This window comes from Macrobrachium rosenbergii, chromosome 25 (assembly GCF_040412425.1).
Source record: "Macrobrachium rosenbergii isolate ZJJX-2024 chromosome 25, ASM4041242v1, whole genome shotgun sequence".
Lineage (NCBI taxonomy): Eukaryota > Metazoa > Arthropoda > Malacostraca > Decapoda > Palaemonidae > Macrobrachium > Macrobrachium rosenbergii.
In genome coordinates this window covers 12,076,034-12,100,033 of record NC_089765.1, presented here as the reverse complement: position 1 = coordinate 12,100,033, position 24,000 = coordinate 12,076,034, and the positions used below count along the sequence as shown (strand labels likewise).

The following is a 24,000-nucleotide window of genomic DNA, read 5'->3' as shown; positions in this document are numbered from 1 at the left end:
AGGCGATAGTTATATAATACATGATGCTCATGTATGCATAAGTTATTTCCAGAACAATTATTTGATACAGGAGGCTTACATATGTATACATTTGTTCCCACAGTAACAATGATTTTAAGACATGGTATACATTTGTATACATATGTATACATTTGTTGCCAAAACAATTTTTTAATACAGGACGCTTACACATGTATTAATTTGTTGCCGAAACATCAACTATTTCATACATGATGCCTACTTACATATGTATAATTTTAGTACCAAGAAAAATATGTATGAATCTTGTTGCCATAGCAACAATTATTTAATATATGACACTTTCGTATATATGTACACACCTAATACCTATGCATGTACAGAGTATTCACAAAAAAAAAGTAAAAAATGCGTGGAAAGTTTCTTCGGCACAATCGAGTTTCCTGTACAGAGCAAAATCAAGGACACCGAAAATAGATCTATCTTTAGGTGGTCTCAGTATAATGCTTTATGAGCCGCGGGCCATGAAACTCTCAGCCGTCCGTGGCGGCCTGAGTTGTTGCGTTGCCAGAAACACGATTATGGCTAACTTTTAACCTTAAATAAAATGAAAACTACTAAGGCTAGAGGGCTGCAATTTGGTATGTTTGATGAATGGTGGTTGGATGATCAGCATACCAATTTGCAGTCCTCTAGCCTTAGTAGTTTTTAAGATCTGAGGGCGGACAGACAAAGCCGGCACAATAGTTTTCTTTTACAGAAAACTAATAAAAACTACTGAGGCTAGACGGCTGCAATTTGGTATGTTTGATGATTGGAGGGTGGATGATCAACGTACCAATTTGCAGCCCTCTAGCCTCAGCAGTTTTTAAGATCTGAGGACTGAGAGAAAAAAGTGTGGAAAGCTGGCACAACAGTTTTCTTTTACAGAAAACTAATAAAAAATACTGATGTTTGAGGGCTCCAATTTGGTATGTTTAATGATTGGAGGGTGGATGATTAACATACCAAATTACAGCCCTCTAGCCTCAGTAGTTTTTAAGATCTGAGGACGGAGAGAAGAAAGTGCGGACAGAATAAAAGTGCGGACGGACAGAAAACTGAAAAAAAAACTCGTTTTCCCCTCTGCATGACCTCTCTAAAGCAGTCAATGTCAGAAACATACAAACAGAGATCAAATGTGTCCGAAACTGGGTCACCACAAAGCGATCGACCACATTCACAGAAGCCTTTCAACTCCTGCTGTAAGCAAAACACGAGCTAGAGGTCAGGTGTGACAGCAAAATACAAAATACAAAAGGAAATACAAATAAAACGAAAGGGTTATTGTACCAATGAACTCCTCGGTGCTAAATTTAAATCAGTCTTTACAAAAGTCTTAATTATGAATTCAATGTATTTTTTTTTATTTTTCTAATAACTGATATCTCGTCTTTCTGTATTTTTTGTTCCCTTCTGTAACTTTCAAATGAACACCATAATATTCTTTGGAAGCTTGAATTTCTTCAAGTCAATGGCCCCTGTAGGTTTGTTCCATATGAACAAGGGTTTATCCTCTGAATAATAATAATAATAATAATAATAATAATAATAATAATAATAATAATAATAATAATAATAATAATAATAATAAATTAGGTTGAGGGGGGTGTCTGCACATTTCTCTCAGAAAAGAGGCTCACTTTTCACCTTGAGAAAAAAAAGCCAGTTCTGACCTTCAAATTATGAGAACAGTTCTTTCAGCTACTTGGTGCCGTGTCATACCAGAACTGAATACTAGCTGACGTCTGCTTTTGTTGTTTTATTGTTATTGTTATCGTTATTGTTACTGTTATTGTTATTACTCAGAAGATGAAGAACCCTATCCATATGGAACAAGCCCACCACAGACGCCACTGACTTGAAATTCAAGCTTCCAAAGAATATGGTGTTTATGAAGAAGTAAGAGGAGGTAAAGGAAAATACATAAAATAAGATATCTCACCTATTAAAAAGAAAAAATAAATTAATACAGAAGAAAATGTATTAAAATGCAAGGAGAATAGCTTTAGGGTAGCAATGCACTGCATCTTCGCTTAAACTTCTGAAGTTCCAATTGCAAGACAAAACATTTACTGCAAATTGGTGCTTTGGTGCTTCTGCTGTTCAGAGAATCTGCTGGTCTCTCTCTCTCGGCAGGAAAAGAGGATCTGGGGTCAATTAAGAATGTGAAAAGATTTCTGTTGAAATACAACTTGTGAAAAAGTGACAAACGTGTGTGAGTTTTTGACATGATGTAGGAATAGAGTCACGTCTGTTGTAGATTTGGTTGTAATCACAGTTCTCACTGGGGATACCTTTGAATGACTTATCGTAAGACCATACAGAATTAGAATTGGGATCGAAATCTTAGTGTTTCTGTTAATAAGCCATTGCACTGGACTTTCACGGCTGATGTGAAGAAGATTATTTGATATAAATTTTTAGTTTAAGTTTGAGTGAAAGAACATGCAAATTCATTACGTATATTTGCATATTTATTGCCAGAGCTTAACCATTTTTACGTACATGACCTAGTATGTCTGGAGCCACGCCCTCTAAGTAATCATATAAATATGAATAGATATCACACACAATATATATATATATATATATATATATATATATATATATATATATATATATATATATATATATATATATATATTTATATACACATATATAAACAATCTCTCGGTTATTCTTTCTTCTTCTTCTTCTTCTTCCTTCCTTGTTCAAGACAGAAGGGAGGGAGTGCCTCACTCTTGTAGTAAGTCCGATAAACCGGTATTAGACATAGTCTAGTTATTTGATACCCGGGCCATACGATACCCAGGGTTTGAGAATTGGGGAGGGGTGGGGTAGAGGGTAGGGAGCCTTGGCCTTGAAAATCTGAACTATAATAATAATAATAATAATACACAAATAATAATATAATAATAATAATAATAATAATATAATAATAATAATTACAGACTACTAAGTGAAAATATTATTATTATTATTATTATTCAGAAGACGAACCCTATTCTTACGGAACAAGCCCACCTAGGGGCCACTGACTTGAAATTCAAGCTTCCAAAGGATATTACAGTGTTCGTTCGAAAGAAGTAACAGAAGGTGATAGGAAATACAGAAAGAAGAGAACAGATACTAGAAAAGAAAATATAAATTACCAAATGGATAAATAGATAAAAATGTAAGTAAATTATTAAAATCAAAGGAGAATTAAGCATTGTAATGCAATGGATCTTCGCCTGAACTTCTGAGATTCCTATTACAAGAAATCTTCATCAGGGAGACTGTTCTACAGTCCAACAGTTTGAGGAATAAATGAAAGATACAAAGTGAAAATATACATAAATGACATTCTCAGCAGGGAGACTGTTCCACAGTCCAACAGCTGAGGAATAAATGAATGAAATCAAATGGAAATATAAAGAAGTGTGAATAAAATAAAAAAAATTATAAACAAAAGCTCCACAGGTCCTTGACACTAAGCAAACAAGATCCAAGTAGAAATACGACTGTGCAGGTTCCTCCTGAGGACTGATGCCATATTTGGAAAGTGCACTGGTCTCTCTCTCTCTCTCTCTCTCTCTCTCTCTCTCTCTCTCTCTCTCTCTCTCTCTCTCTCTCTCTCTCTCTCTCTCTCAGTTTCACTTTCTTAAAAGAGAAAACAATCAGGTTTGCCCAGTGCCTGAGCCAAGACCACTGCAATGTAATGGGCCAGGCTATTGAAAGTGGTCCACCTTCAGGACATTGCTTTATGAAGCAAGTACTGCTGGGGAATTTAGGTTAAGCAAAGGACACTTGCACACAGGATTTTGTAAATACTGATGTCAGTCAGTTGGAAGTCAAATTACCTTTTTATCTTCCTAGTGTTGCAATCATTTGCATTCCAGTGCTTTCGTGGTACTGAATTGAATAGAGAATTTAGGCCAAGGGCCAAGCACTGGGACATAGGAGGACATTCAGTGCTGAAACGGAAATTGACAGTAAAAGGTTTGAGAGGTGTAACAGAGGAAAACCTTTTGCAGTTGCACTCTGAATCAGTTGTTAGGAGAGGGTGGAAAGTAAGATGGAAGAAAGAGAGTATGGAAGGAGGTACAGTAAAAGGAACGAAAGTGTTGCAGCTAGGGGTCGAAGACACGCTGCAAATAACCTCAAGTAATGCCTACAGTGCACCGCATGATGACACGATATAACAGCTGATTAATGTTACTGATGTAATTCAGTTGCTGAGAACTAATGCTATACTTGAACATGAATAATAGGAAAACTAAAGTTGAGCATATTAGTAGGAAAACTGAACACACAAAGACCACAGTTCAAGAATATTATGAAAAAAACTGCTTGTTTTATTTATATATTCCCTACGTCAGAAATTAGGAACAGAAATAAAGCCCCGAAATTATGAAAAAATTAATTAATATTTATTCATACCAGAAGAAAAATTAATAAAAAGACTACATTTCAAGAATATTATTATAAAGAATAGCTTGTTTTTTCCGTAAGTCAAAAACTTAGAGTATTAGAAATGAAAGGCCCCAAAATTATGAATTAAGAAAAATTTATTCATACCAAGAAGAAAAATGAAAAAAGAAACGTATTTTAAGAATACTACAAAATAATGGCTTGCTTTTTATTTCCCTATGTAAAAAAAATATATATATTAGAAATAAAGGCTCCAAATTTATGAATGATTAAATTAGGAAAAATTTAAAAATTATGAATGAATACAGGAAAATTGAGAAAAAATCAACAAATAATGACACATTTTAAGAATACTATGATAAAAGAATAGTTTTTTTATTTCTCTACGTCAAAAAATTAGAGCATTAGAAATAAATGCCCAAAATTTATCAATAAATTACAACAAAAAATATCCATATTAGTTAGAAAAATTAAAAAATAAAAATTTTCACATTTCACGAATACTATTACAAAACACCTTCATTCTTTAATTTCCCCTACATCAAAAACATCGACCACCAGAAACCACAGGCCCCAAATTTATATAAATCAAGCATTCGCTAACCCAACCGGGCCTAACTGAGGACTTTCAACAGAGGAACAACCAAAACACAACCTAAAAAAAAAAAAAAGACCAAAATCGTGTTCTTCTTGCGAGATAAACCTGTCCAGAAATAGGGAATACCCACTACAGCAAATACCACTCGGGTGAATGTCAAGGGTACAGAGAGAGTCTGAGCATCGATGCCCACAGGGGATTTTCAGGGTCGCCCTAATCCGGTTAGACCCTATAAGAGATGTGGAATCTTGATTTTAAGTCTGGGATGGTGTGAGCCTATTCTGCGCAAATAGACACACGTGGTAATTCTAAAGGATTTAATGAAGTTAAAGTAGATTTAACAACGACTTGTCAACGGCCAGAGAGAGAGAGAGAGAGAGAGAGAGAGAGAGAGAGAGAGAGAGAGTGGTATCTGATTTGAAACTCTGGGATGGTGTAAGTCTATTTCGCACAAACAGATACATGCGTTCATTGAGAGAGAGAGAGAGAGAGAGAGAGAGAGAGAGAGAGAGAGAGAGAGAGAGAGAAGCATTACGGAACTGCTTCAATTATGCATAATGAGATTTAACCAACGATTATCGAGAGAGAGAGAGAGAGAGAGAGAGAGAGAGAGAGAGAGAGAGAGAGAGAGAGAGAGAGAGAGAGAGAGAGAGAGAGAGAGGAAGAATCATTATGGGACCTGAACACGTCATTAAAGGATAAGACTGGTTGAGAGAGAGAGAGAGAGAGAGAGAGAGAGAGGAAGAATCATTATGGGACCTGAACACGTCATTAAAAGGATAAGACTGGTTGAGAGAGAGAGAGAGAGAGAGAGAGAGAGAGAGAGAGAGAGAGAGAGAGAGAGAGAGAGAGAGAGTCACAATGGGGGGCCTACAAACATCATCATTACCGATCTATCTCTCAATTTATCTACAGAATTCCTCTGGACATTTAAACCAAACTCACAAAAGGACGCAGTTTCCGGTGGACGGGAGTTCCAAAGATCAAAGTTAACAGATATAATGGACGCCTCTCTCTCTCTCTCTCTCTCTCTCTCTCTCTCTCTCTCTCTCTCTCTCTCTCTCTCTCTCTCTCTCTCAAATAAATGAAATATTTTCCTTATTATTTCTCTGTCTGTCTCTCCAATAAACACTATTATTATTATTATTATTATTATTATTATTATTATTATTATTATTATTATTATTATTATTATTCTGTCCGTCTGCCTCTCTCTCTCTCTCTCTCTCTCTCTCTCTCTCTCTCTCTCTCTCTCTCTCTCTCTGTGTGTGTGATAAACATGGCGTAACGCATTACACAATTACACAATACCGGAAACCCTCAAACTAAAAGCTTCACCCTTTATGAAAATAAGTCCAAACGGGTCATATAGAGACTGCTTGTGATTTCCGGTGGGGCAATACGTCAAAAATGGTTTGCTTTCTTTTAATAAATATAAGGAAAATAGACCTCAAACTCCTCCATTATATACCATCAATATTATTCAGAAGATGAAGAACCATATTCATATGGAAGCCCACCAAAGGGGCCACTGACTTGAAATTCTTTAAGCTTCCAAAGAATGTTATGGTGTTCGTTAGGAAGAAGTAAAAGGTGGTAAAGGGAAATACAGAAAGAAGATATCTCGCTTATTAAAATAGAAAAAATATATTAATAAATTAACAAAGAGAGACAAATGTTTTAAAAGGAAAGGAGAATAGTATTAGGGTAGTAATGCATTGCATATTCGCTTTGAATTTCAAGTGTATAGGGTCATATAGAAACTGTTTTGGTTTCCTGCGTCAAACTACGTTTAGAGATTTTGATTTCTTTTCAATATATATATATATATATATATATATATATATATATATATATATATATATATATATATATATATATATATATATATATATATATATATATATATTAACTTCAAACTGACACAAGTCGAAACAAATACTTTTCTTAAAATATCAAATGTCTGTAGATATGTCTTAATTCAACCAATCAACTGTAGAACACAATATCTTATGAAAAAGCAACGACTTTCTCTGGCAGATAAAATTAACATAAAATAGGAATTGTTAGTTCTGTTAATTTCAACAAAATCAAATCTGTACAGTAAAATCAAAATTAAACACAAAGGGTCATAAAGAACTTTAAAACAAATAAAAGGGTTAAATAATGAATCTCAAGCAAAATATAAATATAAATAAGCTTTCCACAACTAATAACATAAGGGACGTATAAACATACGAACAAACAAACACATCATGGAAGAAAGTCTTCCTTGACTGTAAAACCAATCACAGGGAAAATAAATTGAGAAAAACAAAGACCTTCACATAACTGAAACAAAAGCATGACTAAGGGAAGGGTTAAGGTAACGGTGCATCCACACTACAGGAAAGAATGTTGTGAACATGTTGCCAACTTACTGCATACTTGTCACAAACATGTTTGCAACAAATCAACGACAGCAAGTGATGGGCAATACTGAAAAAATACCATGAACATGTTGTCAACTTGTCGCATACACATCACAAACATGTTGCATACATATCATAAACCAGTTTACAACAAATCAATGACAGCAAGTGAAGAACAACACTTAAAATGTCAAACATGTTGTCAACTTATTGCATACATATGACAAACATGTTGGATACAAGTCAATGACAGCAAGTCAAGAACGAATCTTTGGCAAGTGCTGGATATGAAAAACATGTTGGATACAAGTCAATGACAACAAGTCATGAACGAATCTTTTGGCAAGTGCTGGATGACCACCAGTAAGTCTATGACTTGTACGCTGCCTGTTTGCGATGTGTGCACAATATGTTCCCAACATGTTTATGGCATGTTTTAACTGCAGTGTGGATGCACCTTAAGCCTGATCTTAACAATCCGAATGGAAATCAGTCCTTTCAAATAATAAGCTTTCCAATACCTTTCTAGGCAATGACACTTCACAGAAGCATGACTGTCAAAACTCTGTTCAGAAAACAATGAACATCAATGTCATCAGGTCCTTACCTTGTAAGAATGACAAACTTTGAGACCCCCAAATAATGCCTTTCATCATTCTTTTACAAGAGAAAAACCCTCCGCTGCACAATTCGGATTGCTAACCAACCTCTGGAGAGAAGGGGTTATTCCCAAAAATGGATTGTCAACATTCGTAAACGCCTTTCATGCTCTCTCGATCAGCCAATCATATTTTCTAAAGTAATTTACCCTACGCTTCTCCCGAACAACGCTGGGTCAATCTCCACCTTTGGTTTGTCAAACCAACCACTTGGCTTTCGATTAGAGATGCCCGTGGCAGGCAGTATGCCACTGCAGGTTGCAAAGAGAAGACATAACCCCCGATTAGAACTGCAGTTGGTATGACTTCAAATTTTAAAGTAGGTGTGAGTGACTTTCAAATCTTAAAGTTTAGGTGCCTTCAACTTGAATGTAGGTATATATGTGCTATTATTTCTTTAGTTAAGTATTAACTTAGGTATATGTGTAATTACTTCTTTAGTTAAGTATTAACTTAAGGAACAGGTTTCAAACCAGCTATGAACTCCGCAAGATTAAGATTTCCAGACAGGTGGTAAGACCCAGCTTGTACATTGTGGGGAAAGTAAAGTATATGCCTCTCAGTTTTAATTTTGGTATGTCTTACAGCTCCTTCAATTAAATTGTTATTTTAAAGCATTGAATTAAAATCGGCTATGAACTCCACAATATCAAGACTTCCAAAGACATGCATTAGGACCCAGCTTGTATAATGTGAGCAAAAGAAAGAGCAGGCCTCTATATTTACACTGTTACCAAATTATGGGCAAAAATAAAGAACATGCTTCTCAGTTTGTGGTATTAACAAGTGAAGGGCATTTAAATTCTAGTCAGATACAGGCCCGCTCACCACATTTCTGACCCAAGTAACCCAACTGGCCTTTGTTATCAGAGCGAAATCAGACCCACCTCTCAATGAAGTATAAGGGCTACAAGAAGGCACGCATTCCTCTACTGCAATGGGATACATTCTGGGATACGAAATGGGATACATTCTGGGACACAATGTAATACAAATCCTCAAAGGCGCAGCTGCAAAATCTTTCATCTGTAATCCACACACACACACACACGCATAAGCACCAATCATCGTAAGTTGGATTTGCTGACGATGGACGGGACACTTCACAAAAAGTGTCAGCTACTTGGAAATCAACTTAAAATTCCTGCAGCCCTGCGCAAGGTCAACACTGTTTGGAATCTCCTTGCAGATATTCTTACTATTTAAAGTTGTCAAGTGCTCGCTCTCTCTCTCTCTCTCTCCTATCCTGAGGATTCCTACAGTCTCTACAAATATACTAACCTGTGATCCTAACAGTTCTCGTCAGAGGTTTGAACCGAATAAATAAATAAAGACGACCTCACGATCCACAAGGACCTGTCACCCCTATACTATGGCTGATTATACTATCAGTCATCATGATTTTGATATTAGTTCATCTTAGCTGACCTAAATATGACCTCTAAATGAGCTTATATCACGTATTGGTGTAATTTCATGTGCAAATATACAAAGCATTAAAAAGAATCTTAAAGTACTGTATTCATGAACCCATATGTGTTAAAACCAAGGCAAATATTCATGTGTACATTAGGGTGTATAATATACAACTCATATAACATGGTTGTGTATACTTAAGTATAAGGCTACTTAAGTAAATATGGGTAATTCTATCCTTTATAAACAATAACAAAGTTTATTTACACATGAACCCCTATGATAGCTTGCATATACTACCCATTCATACAGAGAGAGAGAGAGAGAGAGAGAGAGAGAGAGAGAGAGAGAGAGAGAGAGAGAGAGAGAGAGATTTAAAACTTAACTTTAAATTTGTAACTTTGTGATACAGAATTTTTTCCAAATTGAGCTCTTTACAACAGAGAGTCTTTAAATCTCTCTCTCTCTCTCTCGTCTCTCTCTCTCTCTCTGTCAAGAGCTCTCTCTACGAATTTTGTAAGACGAATTTGCTAAGTATTTAGAAAAAAAATTCCAAGATAAAATGCATTGTTACAAAAAGTTACATATGGAAATCGGTTTTAAATCTGCTATTTAGTTTCCCAGTTGCTATTTAGTTTCGTCAGATACTCGTTCTCAGTTCTACCCGTTTCTCAGTTCCTACCCGTTTCTCAGTTCTACCTGTACAACAGTCTTGTTTGTTCCGAATTCTCAGTCGAATTGCGTCATGTTTCGTAGTTATAACTGTTTCTCAGGTCACCTGGTGACGAATTTGTCAACACTGCTAGGTATTTCCTGAAAGTAAATATTGCCATTTGACATCTTGCTGGGCCCGTTGTTGGTTTGCCAAGAGGTTGGCCCACGTTTCCTCAGCCCCTCAAATACACTGTTTCCTCAGTTCCTATTTCCTCACTTAATTGTTTCCTCAGTTCCTATTTAGTTTCGTCAGTTCCTATTTAGTTTCCTCAGTTCCTACCCGTTTCCTCAGTTCCTACCCGTTTCCTCAGTTCCTACCCGTTTCCTCAGTTCCTAACCATTTCCTCAGTTCCTACCTGTTTCCTCAGTTCCTAACCATTTCCTCAGTTCCTACCTGTTTCCTCAATTCCTACCCGTTTCCTCAATTCCTAACTGTTTCCTTAATTCCTAACTGTTTCCTCAATTCCTAACTGTTTCCTCAATTCCTACCTGTTTCCTCAGTTCCTATCCGTTTCCTCAGTTCCTATCCGTTTCCTCAGTTCCTACCCGTTTCCTCAGTTCCTACCCGTTTCCTCAGTTCCTACCCGTTTCCTCAGTTCCTACCCGTTTCCTCAGTTCCTATTTGCATACAATCATTAACAAGATTAAAGTATATGCACGTATTTACATACTATATTTACCCATTTTTTTTTCTTTAATTTCTATTTATCTCCTCAATTCCTACCTGTCTCCTCAATTCCCACCTGTCTCCTCAATTCCTATTTCACCATCTGATGTCGATTTTATTTTAGGTCAATGACAAGAGTTAGATTTTATTTATTCTCTCCCTCAAAGACCACGAGAAACCCTGGCTATATATAGGTTAATTGGGGCCATTTTCCTTATTTGGGTTAGGGAGTGTACTAAGCTCATATGCTCCTAGGGTTTTTTTTGTTTTAAAGTGGGAGGCATAATTGAGATTTAAATGCTGGCAATTTGGAATTTATGATACATTTTCATAAATTACGGTGTATGGTGAATAGTTTTTTTTTTTAAAGGGAGGCATTATTGAGATTTAAATGCTATCAATTTGGAATTTATGATACATTTTCACAAGTTATGGTGTATGGTGAATTCCTTGCTGTTTATATTAAGTGAATTTACAATGAATTGTGTATTTATGATATGGATTTATGTATGAAGTTATATTCCCAGTCACGACTGTACCTATGATTTAATTCTCTCTCTCTCTCTCTCTCTCTCTCTCTCTCTCTCTCTCTCTCTCTCTCTCTCTCTCTCTCTCTCTCTTCCAAGACTACACGTATCCAGTTTGACGTTAAATGTCACAAACTGACACAGTTCTTCTCTCCTACCCGAGGGAGCAGCGGACCCAATAAATAATCTAGCAAGGACTCGCGGTACAGAATCATGACGATGATGCTAACGCTACGTAGGCAATCGATTCTCATGTCGTCAAATTTTTATTTATTACACATGAGATGGAGTCTGTGACTTGATCGAGGTAGAGACGGGGTACATTTCTCGAATATTTGGCGAGCTTGCGCGTTAATGACAGAGACAGATACGCGCGTGATGCTTAGTTTGATCTTCAGATGCTGGTAAAAGTTGACGATGTTGAAGTATCTTTCATATGTAATTATCAAGATCATAATGTGTGTGTGAGAGAGAGAGAGAGAGAGAGAGAGAGAGAGAGAGAGAGAGAGAGAGAGAGAGAGAGAGAGAGAGAGAGAGAGAGAGAGAGAGAGCTTTAAAAAGATTTTCATTTGGTATTCATATGACGTTCGACTGTACCTCAGTTTTTATGCTGAGCTCTTTAGAAAAAAAGAGAGGAAATTAAGTCGAGAGAGAGAGAGAGAGAGAGAGAGAGAGAGAGAGAGAGAGAGAGAGAGAGAGAGGGGGGGGAGGAATGACCAGCAAGAAAAAGAAATTGCAATAAACCGCAACCTTAATTTACCTCAGTCAACAAAACCAAAGTTATTTAGCAATTCCAAGGCTGGCCTTTAATAAGGTAATTGCGGTGACAAATTCTGTTTCACTGACCTAGAGGTCAGCATAGGGTGCAAATCAATGAGAGAGAGAGAGAGAGAGAGAGAGAGAGAGAGAGAGAGAGAGAGAGAGAGAGAGAGAGAATATATGCAGGAGGCTGAGTAAGGCTTACATAAGGGATTAGGGATCAATGCAGTCAATTAGCAAACATTATAAGAGAGAGAGAGAGAGAGAGAGAGAGAGAGAGAGAGAGAGAGAGAGAGAGAGAGAGAGAGAGAGTCTTTCTGAGAGAGTCTTTTAGAGAAAAAGATTCTTTCTATTGAGAGAGAGAGAGAGAGAGAGAGAGAGAGAGAGAGAGAGAGAGAGAAGTTTTCCTTATTTATTGCCAACATTGTCATCTTGATCAAATGTTTGATGATTTCTCTCTCTCTCTCTCTCTCTCTCTCTCTCTCTCTCTCTCTCTCTCCCCCCAAGAGCATTATCATGAAGACCTTTCTACAATATTAAGACCCATAGATAAAGAGAGAGAGATCCCCCTCTTCCCCATAATAGCTAAGGGACCAGGCACGCCCGAAACTTCCCCAAAATGAGATTATGTTAAAATTAGGGAAGGTTTATGTTAATGTTGAAAAGTAATTTAACGTCTATCAATGGATTACGCTGAAATCAAGGAAGAATTATGTTAATGGAGTATGCTGATGTTAAAAGTAATTTTAACTGAATTAGCATGTTAAAATTTGGGGAGCATTATGTTAATGTTAAAAAGTAATTTTCACTCACCCGAGGGAATTTGTAAGTTAAAATTTGTGAGGGATTATTTTAAAGTTAAAAAGTAATTTTCGCTCACCCAAGGGAATTTGCATGTTAAAATCTGGGGAGTATTATGTTAATGTTAAAAGTAATTTTAACTCATCAAATGGAATTTGTAAGTAAAAATTTGTGAATTATTATCTTAATGTTAAAAAAGTAATTTTTAATTAAAGAAGGATTATGATAAATGTTAAAATTAATTTTAACTTCCCTATAAAGGAGGTCATGTTAAAAACAAAAGGAGTATTATGTTAAAATTAGGGAAGTATTGTGTTACAGTAATGTTAAAAATACTTTCAACAAACCTAAGAAGACTGTTAAAATTGGGAAGGATTATGTTAACATTAAAAATTAATTTAACATTATCAATTACCAAAGTTATGTTGTGGATTTTGATAGCTTTTGTATTGATGGAAAGTATAGAAAAAAAAAATTAATTTAAAAGTGGCCAAAAAGGGTGATGGTCTTTAAAAAAAAAGTGGGCCAAAAGGCTGATGGTCTAAAAAAAGTGGTCAAAAATGGCTTATGGCCCAAAAAAAAGGGGGGCCAAAAATGCTAATGATCTAAAAAAAAATGGCCAATCAGACTGGTCTGAAAAAAAAAATGGCTAAAAAGTGGCTCATGGTTCAAAATATATCATCAGAATGCAAGAAAGATTCTTGGGGTTACTGTGAGCACAATGGACAGTCTCTCTCTCTCTCTCTCTCTCTCTCTCTCTCTCTCTCTCTCTCTCTCTCTCTCTCTCTCTTTGTTCTTTAAGTGGTTCATCTTTTCCCATGTGGATAATAGCTGTCATATTGCAGAACACCAGTGTCTTGTACATGAAGTGAGTGTTAACTCTCTCTCTCTCTCTCTCTCTCTCTCTCTCTCTCTCTCTCTCTCTCTCTCTCTCTCTCCTCTGGGCTGACCTCAAACGCTCACTCACCACACTCGAGATAGACTTACATAAGGGAACACTGTAATCAATTATCAAACATTTAGAGAGAGAGAGAGAGAGAGAGAGAGAGAGAGAGAGAGAGAGAGAGAGAGAGAGAGAGAGCAATATAGATGTATGAATGATGAAGGCTTATATACAAGGGGTCACTGCAATCTATTAGCAAAAATTATGAGAGAGAGAGAGAGAGAGAGAGAGAGAGAGAGAGAGAGAGAGAGAGAGAGAGAGAGAGAGAGAGAGAGAGAGAGTAGCCCTGGCAAAAACCTTGCAGAGCATATGGAACCCATTATAGACTCACCTCATGACACTAAATCATACAAGTAGTTATTAAAAAGTTAAATTATATGTAGAGTTATTTCCATATAAAAAAATTAATTATGCACTTTACAAAATCTATAATGATATTACAATGATTACAAAATTATTCAAAATACATAACATTCAAAAAAACAACGGCATGAACAATTGACAATCGCCTAAGCTTTCTACAGATTAAAAATAAAATAGGGAGTAGGGGTAGGCCTACCAAAGGCAAACATAGGCCTACAAAACCTCAAATTACATGTAATTGAAAAAAACAATGAATAAAGAATCCAAAATTTCAAAATACATACAATTTAAAAAGTGCATAAAGAATTGGGAATTTCATAAGTATCTAGTTTTAACATAAATAGGTAGTAGGCCTGGGTCTAGCAAAGGCAAACATAGGCCTACAGAATTTCAAAATATAAAAAACAGAACCTTAAAATATATAAATAAAAAAAAATTGGCATGATGAATTGGCAATATCTACAAGTTATTATAAGGCAAACCAGCCATCAAATTACCGACTTGTTCTACAGTTATGAAAATATCTAGACCAACTTTCACCCCCCGATCTTTTATTAAACTTATATTCTCCAAACCTCTGACATTATAAGGAAAGAAGCCTTGAAATTTACTCTACTTCTTAATAAAATATAAAATCATAAATGATTTCAGTCATTTTCAGTGTCAGGACAGAACCAAAATGGCTACTTAGGCCTAGCTAATCTTCAAATGGAGAAAAAATTAAGGGAATCAAACACCTCTGGATTAGAATGACCAGTGACCCAGATCTCATTAACAAAGTTAAATCTATGCGAGCAGAACAAAAGGCTTTGATAACATAATAACGAGGAATAAAGTAATAATAAGTCCCATTGCACAAATTCCTGGCGCAATGCACGCCACCAGAAATCACGCGAGCCTGCTAACATCTACCAACACCCATTTATTTCCATAATTCCACCAAATTCTTTCTTTAGAAAGCTATACTGACTTCATAATTCGCTACATGAAAGGGGCAATGTCCTACAAGTGTTAAAAATGGCCAAATGACTGTAATGCATTACAGCAACCTCTGCAATTCGTCACAGTAGCCCACAAAGATCAGGTCAATTGCGTAGGTCTAAAAATATGGCTTCCTTTTCTTAAGATAACTTAGTAATTCGCTAAATGAAAGGGGCAATGTCCTAAAAGTGTTAAAAATGGCCAAATGACTGTAATGCATTACGGTAACCTCTGTCATCCGTTACCGTAAACCACAAAGATCAGGTTATCTGAATAAGTCTTGAAAAAAAGTCTAAAAAAGATGGCTTCCTTTTTTTTTTTTTTTGCCAAGAACCGGTTTTAGACTCATTCTCGCTGTCAATCTTGATGCACGTGATTCGATTTAAATGCTGGGAGCAGTGCACAAGCTGTACGCCATCTTGGAGGAATGAAAGAACAATGGATGCTTAACAAAAAATTACCCTTTAAGATACTTGGCAGGAGGGCGCCTGCGCTATAGGATTTCATAATGACGTCACAGGATCACGTGACAAATGGCCACGAAATTTATTAAGTTTGAAAAGTCCATAAGACATCATCGTAAATAAGTATTAGGCCCACCTTGACCTTTATTTCAACCAAAAATGACAAAGAAACAAACATTCTCTTCGAAATGAAGTTCAAAACGATAAACTGTACCTACAGCCATGTTAATGGACTTAGCCTGATCTTCATTTCAACCAAAAAAATGTCAAAAAAACATTTATTCTCTTCGGAATAACTTTCGTATAAGATAACTGTACCTATAGGCCTATAAAGTGAGCCAACCTATCTCATCGAAATGAAATTTAAAAAGATAATTGTACCTATAAGCCTAAAACTTACTCTTCAAAACCCTCCCCAAACTACTGTGAAAAACATAGCTGATAGCACCACGAGTGCATTGTGTAACCAAGCCTTATCAAAAAGTACAATGAACCTTATCAATCTTATCTCAATGACTAATGAGAGAGAGAGAGAGAGAGAGAGAGAGAGAGAGAGAGAGAGAGAGAGAGAGAGAGAGAGAGAGTCTGAAGTAATCACAAATAGCATATATGTAATTGGAGATTACACAGTACGTTCGAACATTGTGCAATCATAAGTCTAGGAAAATGGGAACATGTCTTTATACTTGTATTTTTTTTCAAGTGTTAAATAAGTGTCAAGTTTCGTCTTTCTGTCAAAATACTTTTAAAAGTAAATCTTGTAAAGTACGTTAGCAGTTTGCATAAGTTTCGTCTTTCTGTCATAAAACTTTTAAAAGTAATCTTGCAAAATACATTAACAGTTTGCATAAACCTCCGTCTAGCCATTTGACCAATGGCTTTATACTGACATTTCTTTGAAAAAATATAAGTAAAATATAAGTGATCATGTAAAATCCATCATTAACTATTAACAAGAATATATCTTTTTCAAAACATACATAAAGATTAGGGAGTAATTAGAAAGACCTAAAAAACCAGAATAAGCACATGAGACAGCATTGAAATACGCAAGAAGCTGAGGCAGCCATCTTGCAAATACCATGTGAAGTTTACACAGCTGTGCTGTAAACACAGCAGTCTTCTGTTTTAACAAACAAGACCACAAGACTACGCCTTCTCTAGTACAGCATAATGCTGCATTGTAATTTAGGACAGCAAAAAGATACTTTGAAAAATATATTAGTAAAACCCACAGCTACCTTGGATAGGCCTAGTACCACCAATTACTTGCTCCGTATGATTACGAAATCTTATGTTAAATCACATTTAAAACGCAATAAGATTCATAAGTAAAACCTTATGAACTTGTCTATCACCACTGAAATAATCCCACTTCAGTTCTCCACCAAATATTTAGGATTTAAGTAACCTAAACAAGTAAATAAAACCGAGTTTATAAGTGTTACTCAAATATACTAAGCTTCAGTGGAACCCTTTTAAGTAATACCCTATCTTTAAACTCTTCTCTTACACGCCTGTGTGTGTGTGTGTGTATTTTCTTGTTAATGTTAAACATTTTTAACATCTTTCCCAAAACTAACACATTGTTGTATTAAATCAATGAAGTTTATGAAAATTAAGGTTCTGCAATGTTTGCAACTGAATGTCAACCAGATATGGGTACAAGAGTACCCTGTGACCTAGTGGATGACAGAGAGAGAGAGAGAGAGAGAGAGAGAGAGAGAGAGAGAGAGAGAGAAATTCCCCTACACAACTAAGCAAATACAGTACGCAATAAGAAACAAATAAGTAAATAAGTAGGCTATATATACGTACTCTCCAATTACAAGCCTGCCATGGAACAAATTTTCCATACGTACAACTGACTAAAATTTATTGTACTTAACCTGACCTAAACTAATAAGACATTCAATTTAATTAGCCATTATTATCTAAAAATATTGGCGGTGATTTTCCCAAACGTATAAGGGATAGTAAGGTAGAAAAATGATTTTCTCAAAAGATGGATATCAAATAAGCAGCTCACTTGCTAAAATTTGGAGTGCTAATTCAATACAGTGGTAAGCAGGAAAATATTTACTAACTGTGACAAGGCTGCAACATTCTGTACTAAAAATACTTTTAAGTATTAAAAAACATAATAAGAAGACAACTTCTTCCTAGGGTAAAGTTGGCTATGTAAAATGTACAGCTGTTCCCTTCAAATTCAATATGAAGCAGCCATTTACATTCATACATCAAGCAATCTTTTAAAGATTTGCATGAACACTTACAAACCTGCACCTCCTACCTAGAGTATGGACACTTAAAAGATGTGTACTAGAAAGAAAAAAACTAGGAAAGTATTTGGAAAAGCAGACTATGGCATAGGCACAAATTATGCAAGGGAATGTAGATTCAAAGGTACTCCAAAATAGGAGAAACTGATGTAAAACCATTTACAAAGATTATGATGACATGCCAAATATTTTTCACTAGTTTATGCAAAGCTAAATATAAGTGTGGGTAGCACTCACCATTTCCTAAGGACAACCTAGCATTATTTTTTACCTCAAGCTTCCATTTCAGTCCTTAGGCCTTAATTGTCCTTAGGCCTTAATTATTTTTTATATCTATTTTTATGCATACATTTCAATTAATGTATTCATACACAGGGCATGAGAATATCCTAAGACAGAAAAGAGCTTTACCAATTAGGATAAAAATTAAAAAATAATGAAATGAATGAGGTACACACACATACCATACCCACAACTGAATATGTCCGACCAAAACACATCACACTTAACCCTGAATATAAATCCATAAACTGTACATGCAGTTCGCATCAGCTGTCAGTGACTAAATGTGCAGTTCGCATCAGCTTTGCGACTAAATCATGCATCACTGCAACCAAAGTGGAGGCTCTAGCCTTAGGGTAACCATCAAAATTAATTCAAAATACATGGCTATCTCACCTGAGTTCACAAGAGCAACGCTAAAGTCTAGGAATGGAAGGAAATTCAAGTGCACTGGCTTGGCCTACGTGATACCGATACTACGGATTTGAAAATTGCAGTCTACAGCTAGCCTAGCCCTGAATGAAATTGCTGCCGAGGATTCCTAAAGGATTTGAAAACTGCAGTCTACAGCTAGCCTATTTCTGTAAGAAGCTGAAGTGGAATGGAATGGAATACAGAGTTTAGGCCACAGGCCAAGCACTGGGGCCTGTGGGGTCATCCAGCGCTGGAAACTAAACAAGAGTAAGTAGGTCTGTAAGGAGTAACAGGAGGAAAACCTCACAGTTGCACTATGAAATAATTGTCAGGAGAGGGTGCAGAGCACGATGAAAGAAAGATAATATGAATATAGGTACAGTAAAAGTAACGAAAGGGGTTACAGCTAGCCGAGGGGACACTGCAAAGAACCTTTAGTAATGCCTACAGTGCACCCTATGAGGTGCACCGATGGCACTAACCCCCTACGGGGAAGAAATTGAAGCAAGACTAAAGTATCCAAAAGTGCTTTATCAAAACGTAGTCCAATAAAGGATACAAAACAATATTGATTCATGTAGTGCTATCTGGATATGGGAGATGAAACTCGGCCCATTGTAAGCTTGCACTTCTTAAAAGCGTAACATTTCTCAGACTTTCCACCGTGAATGTTAAGTACAGCTTCACAATCACCATTTACAAATCTAACACTAAAGGGCATATTGTTTTACTAATTATTAATATCTTTACGTATATATAAATATTAATTTACTTTGCACACATCATACATATATTTCTACAATGAACTATAATCTAACAATGATTACACGATGAATTCTCATTTTTGATCTTTTAAATATAAAAAGAAAATTTAGCCTCATTATTATTTAACCTGGCGTGGCACGCTCATCATTAAAAAAATTAACATAAATGTAGAATGAAAACTAAAATTATATACAAAATTCATAACAGCTATTAAATCATGTTCTAGGTGGACGGTCGTTCAAAATGAATCAGTTTTAACCATTCTTCAGTCAGGGCAAAATCAAGCTTGCAAGTCAAACAGCATAAACTGCGGTAAATTTTCACTGGTGTGCTTAATGTTGCTTGCCAATCTTGATTACAGAATGATACATTTCAATATAAATATACAGCAAGACACCAGACCAATATAATGGCCCGTTCTACGAATTACCATAATTGTTCCGATTTGCTGTGCAACCAGCATACCCCTTCAGCTACAGTTTTTAAAGTAAATTACTTTATCTTTTCCACATTTTTTGCTTAATATGAAAATTCCACCTCAGATGTTTGATTCTTTTCGTCATAAAGCCACCAATTATTTTATAAATCAGTAAAATAATTTCATTTCCCTTTCATATGGATTATTGTCTCAGATGTAGAGGTACGCCTCTCACAAAACGATGAGAATGCTCTAGAGAAATCTATATGTACAGATATATGCATATGCATGTATCCCACTAAAATACGTCAAGATGTTGTAAACGAGGTCACACAACTATCATTTTCAGATATGAATGGTTTCAACCATGAAGTATTTTCCCTATAGCTTATGATGTAATCTTGAAGAAGTCTAATGGCATTCTCTGACAGAAATGTTCAACTAGCTAAATACAACCACCATTTCTAAAAATTATTGTGGACCCCAGCCAAATACTCTACCACAGCTTTAGGGTCGGCACCCTGCGTTAGGTTAGGTAAATGTGCATCCCTGTTCCAGCCAGTCATCACTTTCGTTCTCCCAAAATCCCTGGATTCCATCAGCGGTCCCATAGTTACCATGAAAGACAAGTTAGGCAATGTTTTATTGAGCTGACTAACAATTTGCTATAGAAATGAGTGTCAGCTTCATAAAAAATCACATGAAAAATTATCTGGCAAAGTGCGTTTCAACAGTTTCACAATTAATGATGTCTGCAAAGAATTCATTTAATGCCAATTTGCAATTTCCTTATTGGTCAACCCTATATTTCTAGCCTAGGTAGTCTAAGAACTATTTTATTTCCATTTTTGGCTGGTAGACAGAAACCTAACTGCATACAAAAAAAATACAGCTGAAATGCATTAACAGAAAGCTTACAGCCCATAGTACCTGATTTCATTTGAACATTTACGCCTGTCAAAATCTTGCCTAGCCTGCTGTCTTTTTCTAAGGTCTCGCTCCGCAGAGCGGCACTCTGGGGGACCATAGAACTCACTTATCACACAAGATACATAACAAAACAAGAGACTTTCATTTCTATAGCATACTCCATTTTGTCAAATCCGCACAATAACAACACTCAGATATCTTTAGTTTTTGCTTGAAATTCCCAACATTTTCAGTCCTCCAGTTTTGGAAGGAAGGCATACTGAAGCCTAATGGTACCCACAGAGAAGATACAGTAGCCTACAGCTGAAATACATTTACAGAAAGCTTGCAGCCTATTGTATCTGGTTCCACTTGAACATTTACTAAAGGTTTAACATTTTTCCTGTTTTTTCCAGGTCTCACTCTGCAGAAGGCGTCTGCATGACCCTCCAACTTGCTTGTCTATGCCTAGCCTATACATAATTACGCAGAAAGGTTTGATTTATGCAGCGTAACCGATACGGTCAAATCCACACTTTCATAACACTAAAAGAATAAGAACATCTTTACTTTTTGCTTGAAATTCTCAATATTTTCGGTCCTCCATTTCTGCAAGGAAAGTAAACTGAAGACTAATAGCATACGCAAAGACGATACAGCTGAAATACAGTTACAGAATGCTTATAGCCTATCGTAGACGGTTCCACTTGAACATTTATTACAAGTCCTACGTTTTTCTTGTTTTTCTTTTAGGTCTCACTTTGCAGAAGGCACTCTGCACGGCCCTCGACCTCACTGGCCAAAGCCTAGGGTACATATAATGCAAGACAATCTGTTTTATAAATACCGAGTATTCCATATTGTCAAATTCGCACTATCATAACATTCAAATAATGAGGACATCTTAGTTTTTGCTTAAAATTCTCAATATTTTCAGTCCTCCAATTTTGCAAGGAAGGTAACAAAGCACAACTGTGTTTACAAAAATGATACAGCTGAAATACACTGATGGAAATATTATATCTGGTTTTAATATGAACATTCAATTCCAAAAAAACCTAGCCAACAGGTGAACTTATTTGTTGCATACATAACACTGAGACAACGAGAGTTATACGAGACCCTCGTACTCACTTGCCATAGTCTAAGCATAACGCAGATAATGTGATTGATACGAGACCACTGAATGCACGTGTCGTATAGGCTATACATAATAAAACAAAGAGACGAGATTTATACAAGACCCTCAAACTCACTTATTATCATAAACATAACATTGAGATAATGATTTATAAAATACCTGCAAATTCGCTTTTCAATAGTTTAGCCTATACATGAGAATGCAGGGAGACAAGATTTATAAGAGATCCTCGAACTCACTGTTATATTCAAAAGAACGCATGGACAAAGAAGATTTATACAAGGCCCCCAAACTCACTTATCGTACACATCAAAGCACAGAGACGAGGAGATTTATACAAAACCCTCGAATTCACTTGTTGAATACAGTGTAAAATGCAGAAATAATGAGATTTATATGAAACCCTCAACCCACGTGTAGTCTACGTAATAACGCAGAGACAGTGAGATCTATACAAGACCCTAAAACTCACGTCATATAGCCTACATAATAAAACGCAGAGACAGATTTATATGAGACCCCCAAACTCATTTGCTATAGCCTAGCCTACAAGCCACAGTAGAACACATAGGTGATGAGATTTGCAGTATACAAGAAACTGCAACGCATTGTCTTATACACGAAACATAATAAAATGCAAAGATGGCAAGATTTATAGGAGACCCTTGAACCCACTTGTATACATAATAAGGCAGAGACGAGATATATGCAAAACCCTCAAATTTACTCGTCATACACATCATAAAACGTAGAGATAAAGAGATTTATACGAGACCCCCAAACTCATCTGTCATAGCCTAGCCTACAGGCTACTTTAAAATGCACTCGCCTTGCAAACAGTAAAACGCAGAGATGACAAGATTTATAAGAGACCTTCAGACTGACTTGTCGTATACATAACGCAAAGACAATTGGATTTATACAAGACCCGAAAACTCACTCGTCATATACATATACATAAGCTAATGCAGGGGCAATGATATTTATACGAGACCCTTGAAGCCCTTGCAGGCATAACAATAGCCTACAGAAGAACGTTGCGATAATTGATCAAATCCATATTACCATAAGACTTAAGACTTAGAATAATAAGACTTAAGACTTATGAATAAGGAAAAAAGTGTGACAAGACTTTCCTCCACATAAAAAAAGGGCACACTCACCTCCTATTGACGTCGTATCTGAGCGGCTGATCCCAGAAGGACCCGATGTAGACCCGGGCCACTTCGGGGGTGTTAAGTACCTTCCCTAGGGACCACATGAGCGCCCCGTACACCCTCATGAGCTGCTGGTGGTCTACCATGTCCGCCTTGTTGAGGACGATGCGGATCTTGTCGTCGTGCCCTTTAAGGGCCTCGATCGACCTGCGGAACTCGTCGGAGATGTCGAGCTTGTGGGCGTCGAAGAGGAGGATAATCCTGTCGACGCGCTCGGCGAACCACTCCAAGACGCCCGTGAATTGGTACCCTCGATCGACCCTCTGCTTCTCCCCCGACAGGATCCCAGGGGTGTCGATGATCGAGAGCCCCCTGAGGACCGGGGAGTTGACGTGCGAGCACTGGAACCTGTTGAGGAAGGCGTTGCCGAACTTCGACAGCGGCCTGAAGGGCTTCTTGGGATCGACGACAAGGGCGTTGCCGGGGATGGTGCCGTCGGTGTCGCCGTACATGACGGCGATGAACCCGTCGGTGGTGGGCTCGGGCCCTATGCGGATGCCGGGGAAGTCCCTCTCGAGGAGGTACCTGATGAAGGTCGTCTTCCCCGTGGAGTACTGCCCCACCAGGAGGATCATGGGCTTGGCGTCAAAGTCCGGGTCGTCGAGGGCGGGGGAGTGGAAGTCGTGGAACTGGTAGCTGGTCTCCAGAGGGTGCACCTTGGCCTTGTACACCTTCCGGAGGCCGTCGAGGACGTTCTCGTACACATCGAGCGACTTCTTCTTGGCGTCGTCTTTATTCATCCACGAAAACATATTGGCGGTGTTTTAAGGGCGGCGGAGGGCAGGGGGAGGCGTCAAAGGGCGCGGCGACAGGCGGCGGCGGCGACGACGACGAC

At 37.0% G+C, this 24,000-nt stretch overlaps 1 protein-coding gene across 2 annotated transcripts in view; it reads right to left on the bottom strand.

Annotated features, from left to right (window-relative positions):
- Nucleotides 1–24,000, bottom strand: part of Past1 (putative achaete scute target 1) — a 97,517-nt gene that overhangs the window by 44,357 nt on the left and 29,160 nt on the right. The window contains exon 1 of one of the 2 annotated variants that reach the window (XM_067126875.1): nucleotides 23,112–24,000. This exon is cut by the window's right edge and continues 595 nt beyond it. The exons of the other annotated variant lie outside the window; for it this stretch is intronic. Within the exon in view, the coding sequence (XP_066982976.1) occupies nucleotides 23,112–23,917 (806 nt within the window). The 5' untranslated portion in view covers nucleotides 23,918–24,000. The remainder of the gene's footprint in view (nucleotides 1–23,111) is intronic. 2 annotated transcript variants of the gene reach the window in all.